Raw genomic sequence first — 21,635 nt, 5'->3', positions numbered from 1 at the left:
AATCTTTGAATATATATTTTTGAAAGCAAACATTTGTCAAATATTTAGTTCCAGGGACCCCCAGAAGCAAAGATTTGAGTTACAAATGTTGGCTTTAAGAAATATATATTCAAAGATTTGCAGAAATGTTCACGATAATAATAAAAAAGTAGCAGATCTACAAGCTCATAGCGCGGCACTGACTGCTTTTTTTGAATAGCCAAAGTGTAAAATAATGGTTTAATTGGTTACACAGATGCGTTCCCGGTCTTTAAAAGTATTTTTCTGCCAGTTTTCCTTTGTTTTTGAGACCACCGTCTCAACCCTAAACAAAGGACAAAGAAGGGCGAAACAGTTTAGTTTACCCTGGACGGGAGACATGTTTCAGAATGTTTCAAAATAGCAGATCTACAAGCTCATAATGCTCACAACGATGCTATGCATTGTGCGCTTGTAGATTGGCTATTTTCGAATAGCCAAATTGACTAAACTGATTGTGGTGCTATATTAACCAACTTTACTGGGGACCCCCTCAAGGACCCCTTGGGGTCCCCAGACCCCACTTTGAGAACCATTTATATACACAACCAAAGAACACATGATGCTCCATATTCATGTTCTTTGGCTACATTAATCCAAGCTCATCACAAAGCCCAGAGCCCTATAGCATTGGTTCTCAAAGTGGGGTCCGGGGACCCCCAGGGATCCTTGGGGGGTACCAGGTGGTCCCCAGCACAATTAGTTAATAAAACGTCACAATCATTTTAACCCCTTTATCCATATTTTATACTTTGGCTATTCAAAAATAGCAGATCGGGTGCCGCGCTATGAGCTTGTAGAAAAATCGTGAAAATGTGTGCAAATCTTTGAATATATATATTTTTTAAAGCGAACATTTGTAACTCAAATCTTTGCTTCTTCTGGGGGTCCCGGGAACACAATATGAGATGGGGGTCCGCGGCCAAGTACATATAATTTTGGGGTTCCTTGACATGAGAACCACTGCCCTATAGGACTCAACATCATCCTGTGCAACTGGGTGGTGGATGTAGACCAAGGGCCCAGCTTCCTGTTTGAAATGGACTCGAATAAGGAAGAGAGTTCAAGTGACAGTTCATATGAATGGCCTGTAGTGTCGCTGTTTTACCCCTGCTGGTGTCAGAGAGAATTGATCTCAATGAAAGCGGATGGGTTTTTGACGAACTTTAGACTTGATTTTCTTACCTTAATAAACATAAGTCATAGCGCGGCACTGAGCTTGTACATCTGCTATTTTTGAATAGCCAAAGAAATCTGAAGATGACACAGATGCGTTCCCGGTCTTCACGGGTTAACCCTTTAAGACCGGGAACGCGTCTGTGTCATTTCTTTGGCTATTCAAAAATATCAGATCTACAAGCTCATAGCATGTATCATCTAAAAGCATGAGCTTTTAGATGGGCAATTTTTTTTAAAGAATCGTGAAAATGTGTGCAAATCTTTGAATATAAATAAATACATTTTTAACAAAAATATTAATTGCTTCTGGGGGTCCCTGGAACAACATATTTTGAGATGGGGGGGGGGGGGCTGCGGACAAATACACCATATTAGGAGGGCTTTGACATGAAAAAAGTTTGAAAACCACTGATATTATAGCGTTTTTTTCCCAAAAAAACTGTTAGGATTTAAGACATTTGTAGAATCCCCCAGAAGCAAAGATTTGAGTTAAAAATGTTCACTTTAATAAATATGTACATTCAAAGATTTGCAAACAATTTCCACGATTTTTTCAAAAATAGCAGATCTACAAGCTCATAGCGCGGCACTCGGTGCCGCGCTATGAGCTTGTATATCTGCTATTTTTGAATAGCCCAAAGAAATCTAAAAATGACACACAAGATGCGTTCCCGGTCTTAATGGGTTTTAAGTAAAAAAGATGACTTCTTCCACCACAGATTAGTGCATGTCTCTGCTCTGGGTGTTGTACAGCCCAGGTGAGGAGCCTCATTATGGGGGAGTTACAACCCTGGCTCTCCCTGCTGACATTCTGTGCATGGCCAGCTTTGTGCTTTGTATTAATGTCCCATTGTTTGTAGAATCTATAATTATATAATAAGATCTACAAAGAATGGAGGAAAGAAACGCTGACGCATTTTATACTTACGGAGACCAAAGTGTAGGTTTAATCAGAATTTATGTCACAAAATTCTGCTTTGTAATTGGCCGGCCAAACACGGGCCCAATCGCGTTGTAGAGTGACCCATGAAGGGGTCAGTACTCAGTATAGGCTATATCAGTGGTTCTCAAACTTTTTCATGTCGAGGACCCCTAAATGTATATGTATTTGGCCGCGGACCCCCCGTCTGAAAAGGTTCCGTGCCAGGGACCCCCCCGAGAAGAAAAGATTTGTGTGAATTAAAAATGTTGCAAACGTTTATTGAGATTTTTCTAAAATGTTTCAAAAATAGCAGATGTACAAGCCGTCAGCGCGGCACGAAGTGACGCGCTGTGAGCTTGTACATCTGCTATTTTTGAATAGCCAATGTATAAAATATAGATAATGGTTACTACTTTAGCTGGGGACCCCCTGGAACCCCGTCAAGTACCCCTGGGGGTCCCCGGACCCCACTTTGAGAACCACTGGGCTATATCACTCCTGTGATGGGCTTCATAAAGCTAAAGCCCAATGAATATATGGCTCTTAGTTTAATATACAGTAAGTGTTGAGTTGAGTGTTGAGTTGTGATGGTAAACTAGTGAAGGATTCATATACGCCAGCATGGAAGTTCAATGATTTTCTACCTGAACTCGGTTTCTGAGATTACACAACTTTTTAAACCCTCCAAGTTTCTTTCCAGCCCCATTATTAATAGTGAACAACCTGTTTTTAATCTAGAAGAAATCTCAGAGGCTGAAGTGACATAAATCATTGGAATACTAAATTGTTCCAAAGCTAAAGATGTGTACGGGGCTGGACACAAACTATTTTAAAGCTACATAAGGAATCATTATTGCAACCTATCACACATCTGGTCAACTTTTCAATCAGGTATAGTACAGTTCCATCAGTGTGGAAGGCGGCCACCATCACACCTATTTTTTAATCCGGCTCTAAACGTGAACTGGGCAAATTACAGGCCCCTCAGTATCATCTCTGTCATCTCAAAGGTGGCAGAGAAATTTGATCATTAAACATCTTAACAAAAGGTCATATAACCCACTGCATCCCATGCAGTTTGGGTTCCGTGCCCGCCATTCCACAGAAGCAGCAGATTGTGTGCTTAGTGCTCACTGAGAGGATAAAGGGTCTATTGGATAGGAATCCCTTTGGTGTTACTGTCGTGTTTCTTGACTTGAGAAAGGCTTTCGACACAGTCTGCCATCAGGTTCTTTTGTCCGAATTAACTCACTTTAACTTTCCTTATGAGGCTATACAATGGTTTAAATCTTATCTATGTAACAGAAAACAATGCAAATCTTATGTTACAAACAATTGTGAATATTTGTAAATAATGGATGTATATATGTTGAGTCTGGGCAAATCGACAAGCTCACACACTAGAGACAATCATTGAGTGACACTCCCATTGGGAGTGAGATTGTCTCACACCTGTGTACCAGATGGAGTGTTTGTATATAAGAGCACATAGTGAATAGTATTGTAAGACACTATTGAGGAAGGTCCAGACGGACCGAAACATTTGTCATTAAAAAAAGTGAGTTGCCACAGCAAGATACAGTGTGCGGGACTTCTTGTTTGATTCAGATTATCTACTATCCAACGCACCTGAAATAAGCAACAGTGGATGTGCGATTATTATCTCTACATTGATACTTTGGCTATTCAAAAATAGCAGATCTGCTATTTTCTTTTTAATCCTGAAAAATCTTTGTAAATCTTTGAATATATATATTTTTAAAGAGATGGGGGTCCGCAGCCAAATAAATATCATTTTGAGGGGTCCTTGACTATGAAAGTTTGAGAACCACTGGCCTACATGGGCCTACATTCAACACCATTGTGCCCTCTAGCAGTAAACACATAACCAAGCTCAGAGCCTTATAGGACTTAACATCATCCTGTGCAACTGGGTCCTGGACTTCCTGGCAGACAGACCGACCCCAGATAGTGCAGATTGACACCAGTGGTGACCAGTGTGGAGGCCACACACCAACACTTAACATTTAGACACTCTACCTCACACATTGCACCATGCAGGGCTGGAGGTGAACATTCACCATGAAACCCAGAGATCTGGGACGTTCTTATACCTCTGTATGCATCTGGCCTTCTTTAGAAGAGAGTTGTCTCTCTCACTGTTTCAGGTCTGTCACGCCCCTCCCTGAGTGCCTGGATCACCCACCACACCTGAAAATGATTTGATCCTCAGCTGTACACACTTAGGGCACCTTAAAGGTATCATGACATTCATTTTCACTTTTTTTATTTTCAATGTTTTATTTGGGGTTTTATGACCTCAATTACACCCAAAAAACCTGAACTTAAAACATTCAGTGGATTTTCTGTGGTCTGGGGTTTTCTGAATAATTAGGCTGAAAAGTAATCTGAGCTTGGCCCTTCGACAGTGAGGTCACTGTCGAATAATCCCGCCCACTCTCCTCCTCGCCCCTCCCCTCCCCTATCCTTTCCTTTGGGGGGGGCGGAGCAGAGGCGATGATTGACAGGCAAAATCCCTCACCAGCGACACCCGCAGGCAAAGATTTCTTTTTTCATTGCAGTTGAAAAGGCTTTAGAAATGTGAGAGAAAAACACCTGCCATTGATCACTGGAAGGGAATTTTCACTTAAAACTTTTTGTACACTTTTGAAGGACCAGGACAAAGACTTTGAATGTGGTGTAAAAGTGAATGTCATTAAACCTTTAAGGTCATAACAAACTTTCATATTCAGTATAGAGCCTTTTCTTTTGAGTAAACTTATGTTATTTCCTGTGTTTTAGTCATTAAATAGAGTATAATAGATTCATGACAGATTTTCATATGAAGTGTCATCAAAGTAAAGGAGAAGCTGGTTGAGGTGTGCTGGTGCTGGAGATGCAAACAAATAAAAACAACAACAACAATGGACCACAATGGAAACAAGTCCCCAGGACGTTGTTGTGTTATCCTTTTAGCCCAAATGTGTGACTGTATCTCGTGCTGTTTGCATTTCTGCCTAATAAAGTAATCAATCAATCAATCAATCAATCAATCAAAACAACAACAAAAACATCATATATTGGTCAGATACATATAGGCCTACTATATGTTCATGTCAGGGGCACACGTCTGCCACATGAGGCCTGGATGGCCCAGTGTTGGGGGTGTTACGTGCATTCCCCACAGAAACTCTGTGCATGGAGGTCGTGCTTTACTCTTACATTGTGATGATGATGAAGGCGAAGGTTATCATCAATAATAACAGAGGCCCACTCACAGTGGGCCAGGTTTCAGTCCCCCATGGCCCTCCATCGTAATAGGCTACATCAAGGGTTCCCAAACTTTCCAGGCCGCGACCCCCCAAAATAATCATATTTGAATCTATATTATTTTTGATCTACAAGCTCACGATCTACAAGCTCACAACGCCTCGCGCTGCGAGGCGTTGTGAGCTTGTAGATCGGCTATTTTCACAATATTTGCTTCTTTCTTACGTAATATTTGACAATTTGGCCAATTTGGTATTAAAAAGGTCTTAAAAGTCATTAAATTGCCACTTCAGAAATGTGCTGTATGTTGGTTTGTTTACTGTTGAGTGAGAAAACAATGTTGCACATTAAGCAAATCATCTCGGGACCGCCCAAAATAATTTGGGAACCCCCCCTAGGGGTCCCGACCCCCAGTTTGGTTACCACAGGGCTACATCATGCACAGTATATCACCATCACCTCTCTGATGGTCTCCATGGTGTTAAGCCTACATTTAGATTAGGGTGGAGTTGTGATGTAGCTGCAGTTGTTTTAGGAAATAGTTTATACCAAACAAAGACAACATTCATTAGCCTAGGCAATGCTGTTAAACAAACGTCTAAACATCATTATCTAGTTTTACTTTCATGTTAACAACCTGTGTTGGTGAAATCCTCCTAGAAACACATGATGCAACAGCAGTTGTTGATTTCTATTGGCTAGAAGTGTGAGTTGGTACCTCCTCCTCCTCCTCGTCATGATATAAAGAGCTGAACAACTCATTATGACAACTAGGTCTACAGTGTGGAGACAGCAGACACTGAGCTCTACTTTTATTTACATTTAGTGACTAAACGTCAGGATGAAGGAGTTTATTTTGCTATTAGTCCTACTGTTTTGCCAGGTCGCATCTCCAGGTAAAGCCATGCTTCAATGATTTCATTTAAACTGTTGTAGTAGTTTATACATGATTGCATTCACTGTTCTTTACTTCAGTTACTGAGTAGAATAACAGCACTGAGACATTAGGCCTACCTGGCTTTTTAAAACCTAATGCTTGTTTGATTGGGAGCTTGCAGGTCTGCTTTTTTACTACTTTTTTCGAGTCTCTTGTATGATGAAGTAGGGCCTTTATTTAGGAAAAAACATAAAAAGTTGAAATATGGAAATCGAGGTTTCTGCCCGACAGAATTGACATATACGTTCAAACCTTTCTAGTTCAACCATGTTATGAAAACGCAGACTATTCATATACTTTATTATTTACCATGCTTATTAATTTATCACAGTTTTGTCACCATTCAGTAAACGTCTCCATACAGCAGTATGACAGTATAGCCACTGGAGGGCGCTCTGTACTTTAGTTATTTTCACCTGAAATCAGGTTCCTTTGCTGACTGTATTTATAGCAGGCTGTTATAAATAATTAAACTTTAACAATAGCCTGGAAACCAGACCAAGTGCAAAGTGATATTGTCTGGCCACGCGAGGCTACTTTAACAAAGAGTCAGAAAGACAAACAGACAGACAGATGGACAAAGACAGACATGTTGAAACAGTGAGAGACAGACACATAGTACAGACAGACAGAAAGAAAAACAGAAATGATCTGTTTGAAGTTCTCTCTCATTGGAAACGAATTGAACCATATCATTTAATTGTTGTGCCAAAACTACAATGTGTAAATATAAATATAAATATAAATTATTATATTTCCATTTTGTCTCACAGTGACTCACAACATAAAAATCTTCTACACTGCATCATCTGAAGTACAAAGCTTCCCAGAGTTTGTGGCTTTAACAATGGTTGATGATGTTCAGGTAAATTACTATGACAGCAACACACAGAGAGTAGTTCCTAAACAGGACTGGATGAACCAGGTCACAACAGATGACCCACAGTACTGGGAGGGACAAACTCAGATTCGCATGGGTATGCAGCAGGCCTACAAGGTCCACATAGACATTTTGAAGCCGCGCTTTAACCAAACTGGAGGTATGTTGATGTTTCACTTCATAGTATACTGCTGAAATGATTTTATTCACATTGTTAGAAAAAAAACAATCAGTAACATGTAACTTCCTTCATGCCACTCGCTCACACACACACACCACACACACACACACACACGCACGCACGCACGCACGCACGCACGCACGCACGCACGCACGCACGCACGCACGCACGCACGCACGCACGCACGCACGCACGCACGCACGCACGCACGCACGCACACACACACACATTAATGTACTCACTTTCTCGCACACTCACACATACACACTCACACACGCATGCATGCTCTCTTATACAGTGACATAGCCTGTAACCAGAGTATTGTACTATTATGCACTGAAAATTTTACAAGCCCACAACGCACCACGGTGCTACGAGTTGTGAGCTATTTTCGGTCATATGACAAAATCGGGCTTTAGGAGGATTGAGGAGCTTACACAGTGAATTCAATGAACACTACGTGTAGACTGAATTGAATTTAATTGAATTGAATTGAATTGAACTGAACTGGTTGTAACCAACATGATGTTAAATGTAACTTTTCATCAGTTCCTTGAACAGAGTGAATGTAAAACAACAGAACTGTCACTGCACTACACACTACACTACACTACACTACACTACAACACACACATATGTGTGTGTAACTACACTACAACACACACATCTGTGTGTGTAACTACACTACAACACACACATCTGTCTGTGTAACTACACTACAACATACACATCTGTCTGTGTAACTACACTACAACACACACACACACATCTGTGTGTGTAACTACACTACAACATACACATCTGTGTGTGTAACTACACTACAACACACACACACACACACACACACACACACACACACACACACACACACACACACACACACACACACACATCTGTCTGTGTAACTACACTACAACACACACAGCTGTATGTGTAACTACACTACAACACACACACACACACACACACACACACACACACACACACATCTGTGTGTAACTACACTACAACACACACTCAGCTGTATGTGTGGAACGTTAGAACGTGCACATGCATAGGCCTGTCACAGTTATTGCATATTATTATATTATCTAATTGCTATTATTTTTGGATAATCGTCGGAATCGTTTCCATGTTTAAATTATTTTCGGACATTTTCAAACCGATCTAATCTTGTACTGTAGATTGCACAGTTTTTTCAATGTTTTGAAAGTTATTTGTCATATCTGCCTTGTAAATTTTTGTTTGCAAATATTCGAAAAGGCAAACAAATTGTATTTATATCCATTATGTTCCAATGTTCAATGCCAAAAACACAGTTAAATTGTTGATCGCAATTATTTGGATGACTTTTAATCGTCAAGTAGAATCTCAGGATCCTGCCAGCCCTACACATCCCTACACACACACACACACACACACACACACACACACACACACACACACACACACACACACACACACACACACACACACACACACACACACACACACACACACACACACACACACACACACACACACACACACACACACACACACCCAATGACTTTCTCGCACAATCATAGATACACACTACACATGCACATACACAAACACTCCTTTATACAGTGACATAGATACCTGCACAGTATTATGCTTAATTTATACCCATTGTACGACTGTGTTGCGCACCAAAAATAGCATGCTGACTTTGAGCTTGTAGATCTGCTATTTGTGCATAACACCGTCATATGCCACAGTATAAATCAGGCTTTAGACTCCACATGAGGAGCTAACTCAGTGAAATCAATGAACACAACGTGTGTGTGTGTGTGTGTGTGTGTGTGTGTGTGTGTGTGTGTGTGTGTGTGTGTGTGTGTGTGTGTGTGTGTGTGTGTGTGTGTGTGTGTGTGTGTGTGTGTGTGTGTGTGTGTGTGTGTGTGTGTGTGTGTGTGTGTGTGAGTGAGAGAGAGAGTTCCCATATAGCTTCCATACAATAACATCAGTGGTTGTGGATGGATGGTCTGTTCTCTGTGGTAAAAACAGAATATCAACCACTGACACCGAAATGTATGAGGATATGTCTGTTGTTTACTACCCTCACTGTCTGTCTGTCTGTCTGTCTGTCTGTCTGTCTGTCTGTCTGTCTGTCTGTCTGTCTGTCTGTCTGTCTGTCTGTCTGTCTGTCTGTCTGTCTGTCTGTCTGTCTGTCTGTCTGTCTGTCTGTCTGTCTGTCTGTCTGTCTCTCAGCTGTCCACATCTACCAGAGGATGTATGGTTGTGAGTGGGATGATGAGACTGGAGACACTGATGGTTTTGATCAGTTTGGTTATGGTGGAGAGGACTTCATCTCATTTGACCTGAAGAGAGAGACATGGGTCGCTCCTAAACCACAGGGTTTCATCACTAAACTGAGATGGGATCAAGACAAAGCTTTCATGGCAAATCAGAAGCACTACTACAACACTTTGTGCATTGAATGGCTGAAGAAGTATGTGAACTATGGGAAGAACTTTCTGCAGAGAACAGGTACAACAACATGATGTGATGCAGTTGCACTTTGATACATATTAAGATGTAGTAACATTAGTATGAGAAGAACAGCTACAATAACAAGTAATGGAATTGTACAGTACTTAGATAAATATAACATTACTATAGGAAGAACAGAGAACAGGTACACCATGATGTGATAGAGTTGTACTTACAAGATGTAGTAAGAACAACAGAGAACAACAGACAAAGGTCTCCAGGGGGCAAGTCACATGTCTGTCTCTTTTTGTCTCCTGTATTACCCCCCCCTCTTTTCCCATCTCACAATCATCACCTCCATACCACCTCTCTCTCTCTCTCTCTCTCTCTCTCTCTCTCTCTCTCTCTCTCTCTCTCAGAGCTTCCCTCTGTATCTCTCCTCCAGAAGACTCCATCCTCTCCAGTGAGGTGTCACGCTACAGGTTTCTACCCAGACAGATTCATCATGTTCTGGACTAAAGATGGAGAGGAGCTCCAGGAGAACGTGGACCATGGAGAGCTCCTCCCCCACCCTGATGGAACCTTCCAGACGAGCGTTGACCTGAACCTGACCTCAGTCAAACATGAAGACTGGAAGCAGTACGAGTGTGTGTTTCAGCTCTATGGGGTCACAGAGGACATCAAGACCAGACTGGACCGAAATCTGATCAAGACCAACTGGGGTAAGACTGAGATTAGGACCAAAGGAGGTATAGATGTATTACCAAAGAAGTTAGATTAATGATTCACCGGTTATTAACCTGAGACTGACTTAGATGGGCATACAGTATGTGCTCTGAATTGTGGGTAAATTCATCTAAGACTCAGATCAGTTTAAACAACATTTCTACAGCTGGATCACATGACCATAATGTAAAACCCAATCACAGATGTAATATAGACTAGATTAGAGCGAGTCCCCTGTACTGAACACATTGATTTGGTCCATAATAACTCTATCCATAGATAGGTAAATAGACAGACATATAGACTGACAGACAGACACACAGATATACTGTCAGATATGGATGGATGTATGGATGGATGTATCATACATCCATACATTGTATGGATGGATGGATGTTGTGTTTTAAGATAATTCCTCTATTTTATCTCTGTTTTTTTTGTATTTTATTGTTCCAGTTGAACCAGAAGACAACATGACCATCATCATCATCATCGCTGTGGTGGTTCTTGCTGTTGTTGCTGTTGTTGCTGCCGTTGTCACCGGAGTCGCCATGTACAGGAAGAAGAAAGGTGAGACAGTAGAATGACGTACATATTGGTTCTCAAGCTATATATCATTGCATTAATATGGTGCTAACTGCAGTGTCATCTCTTTACCCATTTCTTCCAGCTACACGCCCTCCATCTCGTAAGTAGTATTTTATTTTTACATCTGGTCTGATAATCCACTGATCCACAGTACTTTCAACATCATTGATGCAAACAATTACACAAAGAAGTAAGGAGTTGTATTCAGACATTTCCTGTGTATAACAGGAAGTGGTCAGTGGTAGTTGATGACTTATCATAACTATGTATTTCTTACATTACAGCTTCTGAGGTCAAGAAGCTGAATCCAGTTGCATAAAGGCCAGAGACACCTTGTTGCACATAGTAAGTCATGTTGATATTAGGTAGTGATTCTCTCTGGTCTTGACGCCCAGGCTGTTTCTATGTTTCTGTTCTAGTTCTTTAATTTCATGAACTTGGTGGCCCATGTCTAAATCTCGCCCTAATTAGACATTTACAATGAAAGCCAACTGTACTACGGGACCCCAGGACCAGAGATTATTAATGGTATAATAGTTATACAACAATATGGTTGGATTGCTATGAATTAATCTATATTACGTTTTCTTAAGTTACATACATGATCTCCCTCTCCACTTTGTTCTAATTGTATTGAATGAACTTGGTAATGTAGCTTTGACCAGAGGGAGATGCAAGACATAACTAGGAGACAAAGAAAACGTAATTAAAATAAGCCAAATTATAATTATTTTACAGAATGTATATAGGCCTATTTTAATAAAGTTGATGAACTTATTTAATTAATTACCTCCCTAAAGTTTAAGTACCGGTAGGTATTAAAAATGGTCAATAAAATCACGACCTAAATTAATTTAGGGCCTAAACTGATCATTTTGGAAAATAACTCTGAATGATCAGTTGATCAGTATTTTTGTGTTCTCTCTCATGTTCAATTTCTATCATTTTAGGTTTGCAGACAGATGCACTGGAGCAAGAAGAGAAATTCTCACCCTTTCTCTCTCTACGGATGCTGTGGGAAGTGTGTTATAAACATTCATAAATTAATTACAAGCAGGGGACAGTAATCCATTACAGTTATAAAAACATAATCAGATTATGCAGACTTTCAAAATATAGGCAATCGTTTTTGTGAAAAGCATTGTTTAAAAGAGAATCTTAAAATTGTATACATCAGTGATGCTTTTCAATGTAGAGGTTAATTTGAATGAACTGACCATTAAATGTAATCTGATATCTTTAAGATGGTAAAAAAGCATCTGGTTCATTGAATTGGACTATATTGGTAATTGATTTTTTTGGTAGGTAATAATCAGTGATGATTTAGCTTTCTATGAGAACAAATTATTCCAAGAAGGCATGTGTAATAATTTCTTATGAATATTTACAAATGTCCACCTTACACCTTTACAAAATGCTCTTTATATTCTTAAAGCAAAGGATAGATATGCTAATTGTTTATTTGTCTTCATGATGTCATCACATTAATAATTAGTAATCATTCTGGAGAACATCTTAAGCTATCAGCTGGATACACAACATTTGATCACCAGCATATGAAGCATATAATGTTAGATGATTTGAAGGTAAAAGACCTTGGAATAAAACTAATCCACCTGTTGACATAAGTAATAAGTTGAGGTCTAGAACAAAATAATTACATCATCCAGCACTACTGAATATGTAATATCATTGTAGACTAGACTACCATTTTACCGTTCAGATCTCCTGGTGATATTGTTTTTCATGTGATACCTGTTGGTGAAATTAGACACACACGCGTGCGCGCACGCTCGTGCACACACACACACACACACACACACACACACACACACACACACACACACACACACACACACACACACACACACACACACACACACACACACACACACACACACACACACACACACTCAAGCATATACAGTACAGTACACATTTGTATGCACACAGTAACACACATATGACATAAACATATGACGACATGTATACATACATACAAACCTGCACACTCATACACATATTTTCCCATGATGTAAATACTGTAATGCTATTTTCATACTATCAAAGGTGTGTTTAAGGCTGTTGGGTTGGTTGCATTGTAAAAAAACGTAAGTACAAATATAATCTGTACATGTTGCTGAATTTTCTAATTTAAAATAGATTGGTTGTGAGGCGTTGTGTTCAGATCTCTGTTAAGTTTTTTGACGTTTTGAAAATATTTAAGAATACTTCAAATATGTTAATGGACTAGGTCTACTAAATGACACATGTTTGTTGCATTCATTTGTATAGGCCTGATGCTTATTTCATTTTGAATAAAGTCCAAAATATTCCAGCAGTCTGCTTCTTTATTTTAAAGTCATAAATACAAGTTTTTAACTGTGATTGTGTCAAATATCCAATATATAGAGTAGCCTACTCAGTATGGCCATAAACTTTGTCTAACATTAATAATTAATTAATAATGAATGTTGTTAAATATACAGTAAATTGAATGGTTAGGTTGCTAAGGTTGCAATGCTTGCTAGGTCATTTTTACCAGAAAATATGTCTGATCCTTTCACTTGAATTGTGTTTTTATTCAGAGAGTTTGAACAAGAGTGTGTATCTGTCTGTTTGAGCATCTGAGTAGAATAATTCTGTCCTCAATCTTTAGTGTAGATTAATTTCATTATTCATGTATAAAAAAGCATGCAACATATGCTAATTCATAAATACAGAATATAATAATATATCTGCATCTTATCTGGTACTGGTTAGTCTAGTGCAGCGCTACTCAACCCGCGGCCCGAACGCAGCGTCTTGGCGGCCCCCTCATGGTTTTTTTTTTATTATTTTTTTTAAGCACAGGATAAAAATAAATATACATTTCCGTTCAAATATATGGGTTGCTAAAACATTTTTCAAAAACAAACAGACAGACATACATACAGGTGCGTCAATTGTTACAGGTATAATGCATAGTTTTCTATGGATTTCGGGTTTTTGGGGGGGTTTGACCCCCACATTTTTCCGGCCGCGCTTTTGCTGAACTGATGCCACTGGACATACACACAAAATAAACTGGTACAGTGAAAATAATATGATGTCAAAATGTACATTTTCTTGTGTGTTGCAAAATCGAAAAATCCAAAATAGGACCGTCATTTTTATGGCGGCCCCTTGGACTTTTGGTATTTTGCTGAGTGGCCCCTGAGCCATCTTAAGTTGAGTAGCCCTGGTCTAGTGCATGATCCCTGTCTGTTGTACCAGCCCTGTATCATTGGCTAAATAAATTGTGTAAAATGATGGTAACCCTGCTCATTTCTAACATTCACCTCACAACAGAGTTGAAGTGGATGATAAAGTTTGGAAATCACTGTGTTTGGTCTACACTCCTTTTATAAAATGAACCCATGTCCTAGTTTGTAAACCTGAGTGGGAACTAGGTTTCAGCAGATCTGGTGGACGTCTTGTATCTCCTTGTGGGTCAAATGTGAGACGTTCCCTTTTGGCAGAACATTCTAGCAACCAGAAAGTGAAACCAAACACATAGGACTTAATTTCCAATACATTTAACACATACACTCCACCTCATATTATTATTCAGAATTGTCTCAAGTCCTTTTCATTATACATTCTGTGTGTCTGTGGTATATATTTATTTACATTTGTGTGCAGACCTAGATGCTCTGCTGAAAGCCACATTTCCAAAAAGGAGCAAAGGAAAAATCTACTTGAGCTTGAGCTTTGTTAACTTAGTACTGATGAGGTCAAGTCCATCTCATTCATTCGGATCTATTAAACTTCACAGATGTGTCTTGTCTACATTCAGTCCCAGGCTGTCACAGTAGTATTCCCCTGGGCAAAAACCTGTGACACTGAATCCTTCCTGGCAACAGCTGATGTCACAGATGTTCCATTTTGTATAGCACACAGTAACACAGTAACTACTTACATAGTAATAATATTCATAAGAAGAAGTTAGTAAAAAGCAATGATAAATAATAATCTATGTTATTACCCCACTATGGACTGGATTCAATAATATTTCACATTTTGAGATAAACATACAATGGAAGGAACAATATAAAAGGAAACTGAACTGCTTCTTTAGCTCAGTCAAACATAATCCAAGTAACTTCATCAGGGTATCACGTAGGTCAGAGGTCAGTATATCACATAGGTCAGAGGTCAGTAAGCAAGTTAATAGAGTATTTAGGGAATGCAATAAAGCCACTATAAAGTGTTTTAAAACATTCACACCAATATGAGATCCATACAGATATCAGACAGAAGTTGTGTGAATTGAGATGCGTTTCCTTTAGGGAAAACCTATTCGACTGAGTTCTGCCTGGTAACTGATGACATGACATTTCGGCTGTCGATTTATTTTCCTGTCAACTATTGTACAGTTTGCTTCCCTGTCATATATGCCTACTTCTCCTCACACACAAAATAAACAAAACTGTATAGCACTTTTCTTAAGTTATAATGTATTTTAATGTAGTTAACACAACTACATGCCTATGTTTATAAGCTTCACATGTATATCACCCATTCTTGAGATATGGGACAAAACAGGTTTGAAAGTTGAACTTTATAATCTTTGTTCTACCCTATTTTCAAATTGATATATTTGTAGAGAAGGGTCTAAGCTATCAATCCATGTAAAGGTGCAGGTAATTCATAAAAACACATTTTCTTAAAATACACATTATTCACATCATAACTTCATTTTTTACAACTCCGGCCGAAATACAAAAAAAAATTTTAATAGTATTTTTTCCACTCCAGCAAGGATTATAAGTTCTCAGACAGGTAATACTAATGTTCAGTTGCCTTAATGTGTAAGAACATTCAATATATACACTTCAATACAAATTTCACACTAGTCTGAAAAACCCAACTCTGAAATCCCTTAATTTCTTACCTTTGATTTTAATATTAAGACAATAAAAAAAAAATTATTTGAATAAATCAATCAATCAGATGTATATCACTAATAACTTTAATAGATAAAGACTATAATTTGGACATTCAGTTAACAAAGCTTTTGAAAATTAAGAAAAACATACATAGGCCGGAGTTGTAAATTTGTGCCGGAGTTGTGAATCTCTCTGCCGGAGTTGTAAATCTCTAATGGAGTAAAAAAATAACTCAGTTTAAGAATACTTTAACCCAATTCAATAAAAACAACATTTATATCCAACATGCTGTGTGCCATAGGCTATCTGCTTTTATTGAAAAAATACCAAGAACTTCTGTATATAAAGTACATTGAATAAAAAACAACTATATTCTGAAAACCCCCCACATATTGGTCAAACATTCCTCAGCGCAGGGAGAGAACATCCCGGTGCCTGCCCCAACAAAAACAAAACACATAAAAATATAATCGTCATTCAGGCTATAGATCACTATCTAACTAATTCTAACTAGATAACTTGGTTAAACATGCCAAGAGAGAACCCGGAAGTGAGGCAGCAGCAGGCAGTCGGGCGGATGTGGAAATGTCGCTGGTCTGAGGAGGAGGTCAACAAACTGCGAGTTCTGCGCCGGCGTCCTAGAGACACCTGGTCTTGGAAGTCCATTGCTAAAGACCTGGGGGCGCGGCCGAACGGCGGAACAGGCGAAGGGTAAGGCGCAGAGCCTTGATAAGATCGATCGTGCGAGAGGCGGTCTCAACCTGCCGGCAGCGTCGGATGATGAAACACTCATCCTAGAGCTAAAAAGCCTGGACGCAGTCCCATCCCCACCGTCGCTAATGAAGCAGTACCTTCGGGATATTGTAGAAGCTGGTGGAGCCGATGGGGTTAAGCTGGGAGGGGGATCCAACCTCTCATTGAAGGTGGAGGATTGTTCTCCGGAGCAAATTGAGGCTAGGGCCCTGGGTCTAATCAGTAGCCTGGGAACTCCTGAGCCGGGGCGGTCTCGACGCCCGGCGGTGGATGATGAAAAGCGGCCCAGAAGGTGTGGTGGTCGACCTCATCGGAAGCGTCGTAAGGCGTTCCTGATGCGACTTTACCGCACGGATAGGGAGCGACTGGCGGGCATAGTCCTGGACGAACAGGATGGTGCCGAGTGTCCGATTCCCGTGCAGAGTGTTTCAAATCTACTCTGATGCGTGGGGGCTCGCCAGGCCGTTCATTGGATTGGGTCGCTTTCACTCCTTCGCCGGGGCAGACAACACTGCCCTGGGTCGGTTGGTTTCGGGTGAAGAAGTAGTCTCCCACCTCCGGCGTATGGAAAAAGGCAAAGCGGCCGGTCCCGATGGCATTACTCTTTCTGAGTTGAAGCTCTGGGACCCTGACGGCTCGCAACTCGCGCACATCTACTCGTCTTGGCTGGTCGCGGGTCACGTACCCCAGTGCATGAAGCAGTGCCGTATAACCCTTATACCGAAATCTGATGATACGGCCAAATTAGACCTACCAGGGAACTGGCGCCCCATTACCATCGGCTGTTTAGTCGTTGGAATTTTCTCTCGTATCCTAGACAGGAGGTTGAGAGAAGCCTGCCCCATACATCACCACCAGCGGGGGTTCATACCCTCTTCTGGCTGCTCTGAAAATCTGATGCTGCTCGACGCAGCGATGAAGATTAGCAAGGGGCAAGGCAAACCGCTGGGCGTGGTCTTCATAGATTTCTCTAAGGCGTTTGACACTGTCTCCCATGAACACCTGAGGGCGGCACTGGAAGGGCGGGGCCTCGACCGGCACATGATCAATGTAATCTTCGTGGGCTACGAGGGATGTGTCACGAGGGTCAGGTGCGGGGAAGGGACAACACCTGACGTTAAAATGAAAGTGGGTGTGAAACAGGGTGATTCCCCGTCTCCTCTACTGTTCAACCTAGCGGTGGATCCACTAATCCACGCTCTCGAACGCAAAGGGAGGGGTTTCTCCTCCTCCGGGGAATGCTCCTTGGTTACAATGGCTTTCGCCGATGACATCGCGCTGCTGAGCGACTCAAGGGCGGGTATCAGACGAAATCTGGAGACACAACAGGGTATGCCAGCTGTTGGCCGCGAAAGCCATCGAGTTCGGCTGGCGGGCCTATCCGGAGTTCAGGTTCCGTGACGCCCGGCGGTGGATGATGAAAAGCGGCCCAGAAGGTGTGGTGGTCGACCTCATCGGAAGCGTCGTAAGGCGTTCCTGATGCGACTTTACCGCACGGATAGGGAGCGACTGGCGGGCATAGTCCTGGACGAACAGGATGGTGCCGAGTGTCCGATTCCCGTGCAGAGTGTTTCAAATCTACTCTGATGCGTGGGGGCTCGCCAGGCCGTTCATTGGATTGGGTCGCTTTCACTCCTTCGCCGGGGCAGACAACACTGCCCTGGGTCGGTTGGTTTCGGGTGAAGAAGTAGTCTCCCACCTCCGGCGTAAGGCTGAACGATTAATCGTTTTCAAACCGAAATCGCGATTTGAAACCACGCGATTAGCTAATCGCAAAGGCCGCGATTTTTTTATTTTTTATTTTATCATAATAAATCATTTTAATATTCATATTAATCCCAGAGCACCCGCGGGACTTGTCTCCTTCTCTCCAGAGTGGCTGCCTGCATCTCTCTACAGGGAGCGAGAGGGCAGCGAGCCCCCCCCCCTCTCTCTCTCTCTCTCTCTCTCTCTCGCCCTGTCCCTCTCATAGGGTGCGTTCGGAAATACAGCACTGAGCGCACTGGCCAATACAAACTAATAGGCGAGTGCGCTCCGGTGTGCAATATCCGAACGCACCCAATAGAGTTAGGTCTCCGTCGGCTACGAGTATTTAAAGTTTGTCGAACGGCCGTGTTGCGCAAATCCCTGATGCCGCGCGTAGCGGTAAAACATTATTTTCGGTGCGACACAAGTAGTGTAGTAGTAGTGTTGCTCCTATCTATGTTTGTTTCTGTAAGTGTAACTTATATTTTTCCCATCATTATTAAACTATTACTGTTGGATGCAATGTAAACAATACGATGGAAAGCACTTCCTGGTCAGTGTTGCCAGGTTTTGTGAGAGAAATAAGCAACCCTGTCTATGAAAACAAGCCCAAAAGAAGCGACTATGAACTGTATCTTTGTCACTTCTGTTATGTACAGTGGTGGAAAAAGTACTCAAATGTTGTACTTAAGTAAAAGTATCAATACTGCAATGTAGAAGTACTCTGTTACAAGTAAAAAGTCAAAATGTACTTGAATAAAAGTACAAAAGTATTGGTATCAAAATGTACTTAAAGTACCAAAAGTAAAAGTACTGTTTGAAAATAGCAGATCTACAAGCTCACAACGCGTTGCATCACGGCGCGTTGTGAGCTTGTAGATCTGCTATTTTCAAATAACCTAGGTATAAAATAGGGCCAAAGTGGTTAATGTAGGTTTTACAATATTATAATTTATATCTGAAAAGTAAGTAGTCACTAAAGTTTTCAAATAATTGTAGTGGAGTAAAAGTACAATATTTGCCTCTGAGATGTAGTGGAGTAGAAGTTAAAGTATTGGAAATTAGAAATACTCAAGTAAAGTACAAATACAGTACTTAAGTAAATGTACTTAGTTACTTTCCACCACTGCGTTATGTATTCTGAGTTTTTCACTTCCAAGGAGTAGTAGTAATACAATGTACAGTAGGAGAGGACTTTGCCTTGTGAGACAAAAAAGTGTTACATTTTAGTTGAATGTTAATCTACATAAGCTAAATACTGGATATCAGTAAATATGCTTCTTTAGCCATAAGTGAAATACCTACTTATTTCACTGCTGTGAATTGTTTACACAAAAAGGTAATTATTTGTTTAATTTTATTTTTATTTATTGAACTTCATTTCAGAAAAAGCTTCTCTTCTTGAGCCATAAGTTAATGACTTAACAAGTTCAATGTTGGGTTGTTTACAAAAATAAGCTATTTCTATTCCAGCTAAATGTTTAAATATATACATGGGAAAAAAAGTACTTGGAAGATACATGTTGGAAGCAATGAAGCAATTCATATCTTTTAGTTCTCATCCTTATTTATTAGGATCTAGAACAGTAAATAAATGGTATGCCATTTGGTAATGTTCCATTACTTCCAATTACTTTTTAAACGTACACAGTGAATACTAAACTGAAGCTTGACTTTAAAAAAATTTAAAGATTTTTTTTTTTAATTAAAAAAATAGCAATCAAATCGCAATCGCAATATCAGTCAGAAAAATCGCAATTAGATTTTTTCCCAAAATCGTTCAGCCCTACGGCGTATGGAAAAAGGCAAAGCGGCCGGTCCCGATGGCATTACTCTTTCTGAGTTGAAGCTCTGGGACCCTGACGGCTCGCAACTCGCGCACATCTACTCGTCTTGGCTGGTCGCGGGTCACGTACCCCAGTGCATGAAGCAGTGCCGTATAACCCTTATACCGAAATCTGATGATACGGCCAAATTAGACCTACCAGGGAACTGGCGCCCCATTACCATCGGCTGTTTAGTCGTTGGAATTTTCTCTCGTATCCTAGACAGGAGGTTGAGAGAAGCCTGCCCCATACATCACCACCAGCGGGGGTTCATACCCTCTTCTGGCTGCTCTGAAAATCTGATGCTGCTCGACGCAGCGATGAAGATTAGCAAGGGGCAAGGCAAACCGCTGGGCGTGGTCTTCATAGATTTCTCTAAGGCGTTTGACACTGTCTCCCATGAACACCTGAGGGCGGCACTGGAAGGGCGGGGCCTCGACCGGCACATGATCAATGTAATCTTCGTGGGCTACGAGGGATGTGTCACGAGGGTCAGGTGCGGGGAAGGGACAACACCTGACGTTAAAATGAAAGTGGGTGTGAAACAGGGTGATTCCCCGTCTCCTCTACTGTTCAACCTAGCGGTGGATCCACTAATCCACGCTCTCGAACGCAAAGGGAGGGGTTTCTCCTCCTCCGGGGAATGCTCCTTGGTTACAATGGCTTTCGCCGATGACATCGCGCTGCTGAGCGACTCAAGGGCGGGTATCAGACGAAATCTGCTCATTTAGGGGGCATTCTGCCAACTTACCGGCATGCGAGTTAACACCGGTAAGTGCCATGGGTTCTTTATCGAGAAGAAGGACGGCCGCCTCACCTACAACCAGAACGTCGAGTGGAGCCTGGATGGTGAGAGGTTGCACCTGATCGAACCTGCGGGTTATGAGAAGTATCTCGGCCTCAGGGTGAGTCCACTAGGCGGCTTGACTTCCCCGGACCTAAAAGCCTCGATCGCCCTATGGTGTGACAGGATCGGCAGAGCCCCTCTTGACCCTCGAGTCAGACTTGAGCTTTTGAATCGTTTTGCCCTTCCGAGGGTTCTTTTCGGTGCGGAACATACTGGCATCAGTCCCTCACCCTTGAACGATGCGGACACGTACATCCGAACCGTAGTGAGGTTGTGGCTTCACATGCATCCTTCGGGGTGTAATGGGGTCTTGTACTCGCACAACGCCGATGGTGGCATAGGCTTGCTGCGTCTACGATCGGTTGTGTCTGCTACCCAGGCTCGACGGGCTTTCCGAC

General features: G+C 41.3%; 2 protein-coding genes across 2 annotated transcripts in view; one reads left to right on the top strand and one right to left on the bottom strand.

Moving 5' to 3' along the window:
- The window catches only part of carmil1 (capping protein regulator and myosin 1 linker 1), a 361,807-nt gene that overhangs the window by 11,732 nt on the left and 328,440 nt on the right, over nucleotides 1–21,635 (bottom strand). The gene's annotated exons all lie outside the window — the stretch shown is intronic.
- LOC308094543 (major histocompatibility complex class I-related gene protein-like) overlaps nucleotides 6,153–21,635 on the top strand; it is a 59,633-nt gene continuing 44,150 nt past the window's right edge. The window contains exons 1-8 of the mRNA XM_080441266.1: nucleotides 6,153–6,285; nucleotides 7,100–7,366; nucleotides 9,620–9,898; nucleotides 10,261–10,563; nucleotides 11,024–11,137; nucleotides 11,238–11,255; nucleotides 11,440–11,500; nucleotides 12,106–13,496. Coding sequence (XP_080297392.1) covers nucleotides 6,231–6,285; nucleotides 7,100–7,366; nucleotides 9,620–9,898; nucleotides 10,261–10,563; nucleotides 11,024–11,137; nucleotides 11,238–11,255; nucleotides 11,440–11,474 — 1,071 coding nt within the window. The 5' untranslated portion in view covers nucleotides 6,153–6,230 and the 3' untranslated portion in view covers nucleotides 11,475–11,500; nucleotides 12,106–13,496. The remainder of the gene's footprint in view (nucleotides 6,286–7,099; nucleotides 7,367–9,619; nucleotides 9,899–10,260; nucleotides 10,564–11,023; nucleotides 11,138–11,237; nucleotides 11,256–11,439; nucleotides 11,501–12,105; nucleotides 13,497–21,635) is intronic.

Source organism: Gymnoscopelus braueri (genome assembly GCF_963280865.1).
Source record: "Gymnoscopelus braueri genome assembly, chromosome: 11".
NCBI lineage: Eukaryota > Metazoa > Chordata > Actinopteri > Myctophiformes > Myctophidae > Gymnoscopelus > Gymnoscopelus braueri.
The sequence above is the reverse complement of the archived record's forward strand: the minus strand, read 5'-3'. Positions and strand labels throughout refer to the sequence as shown.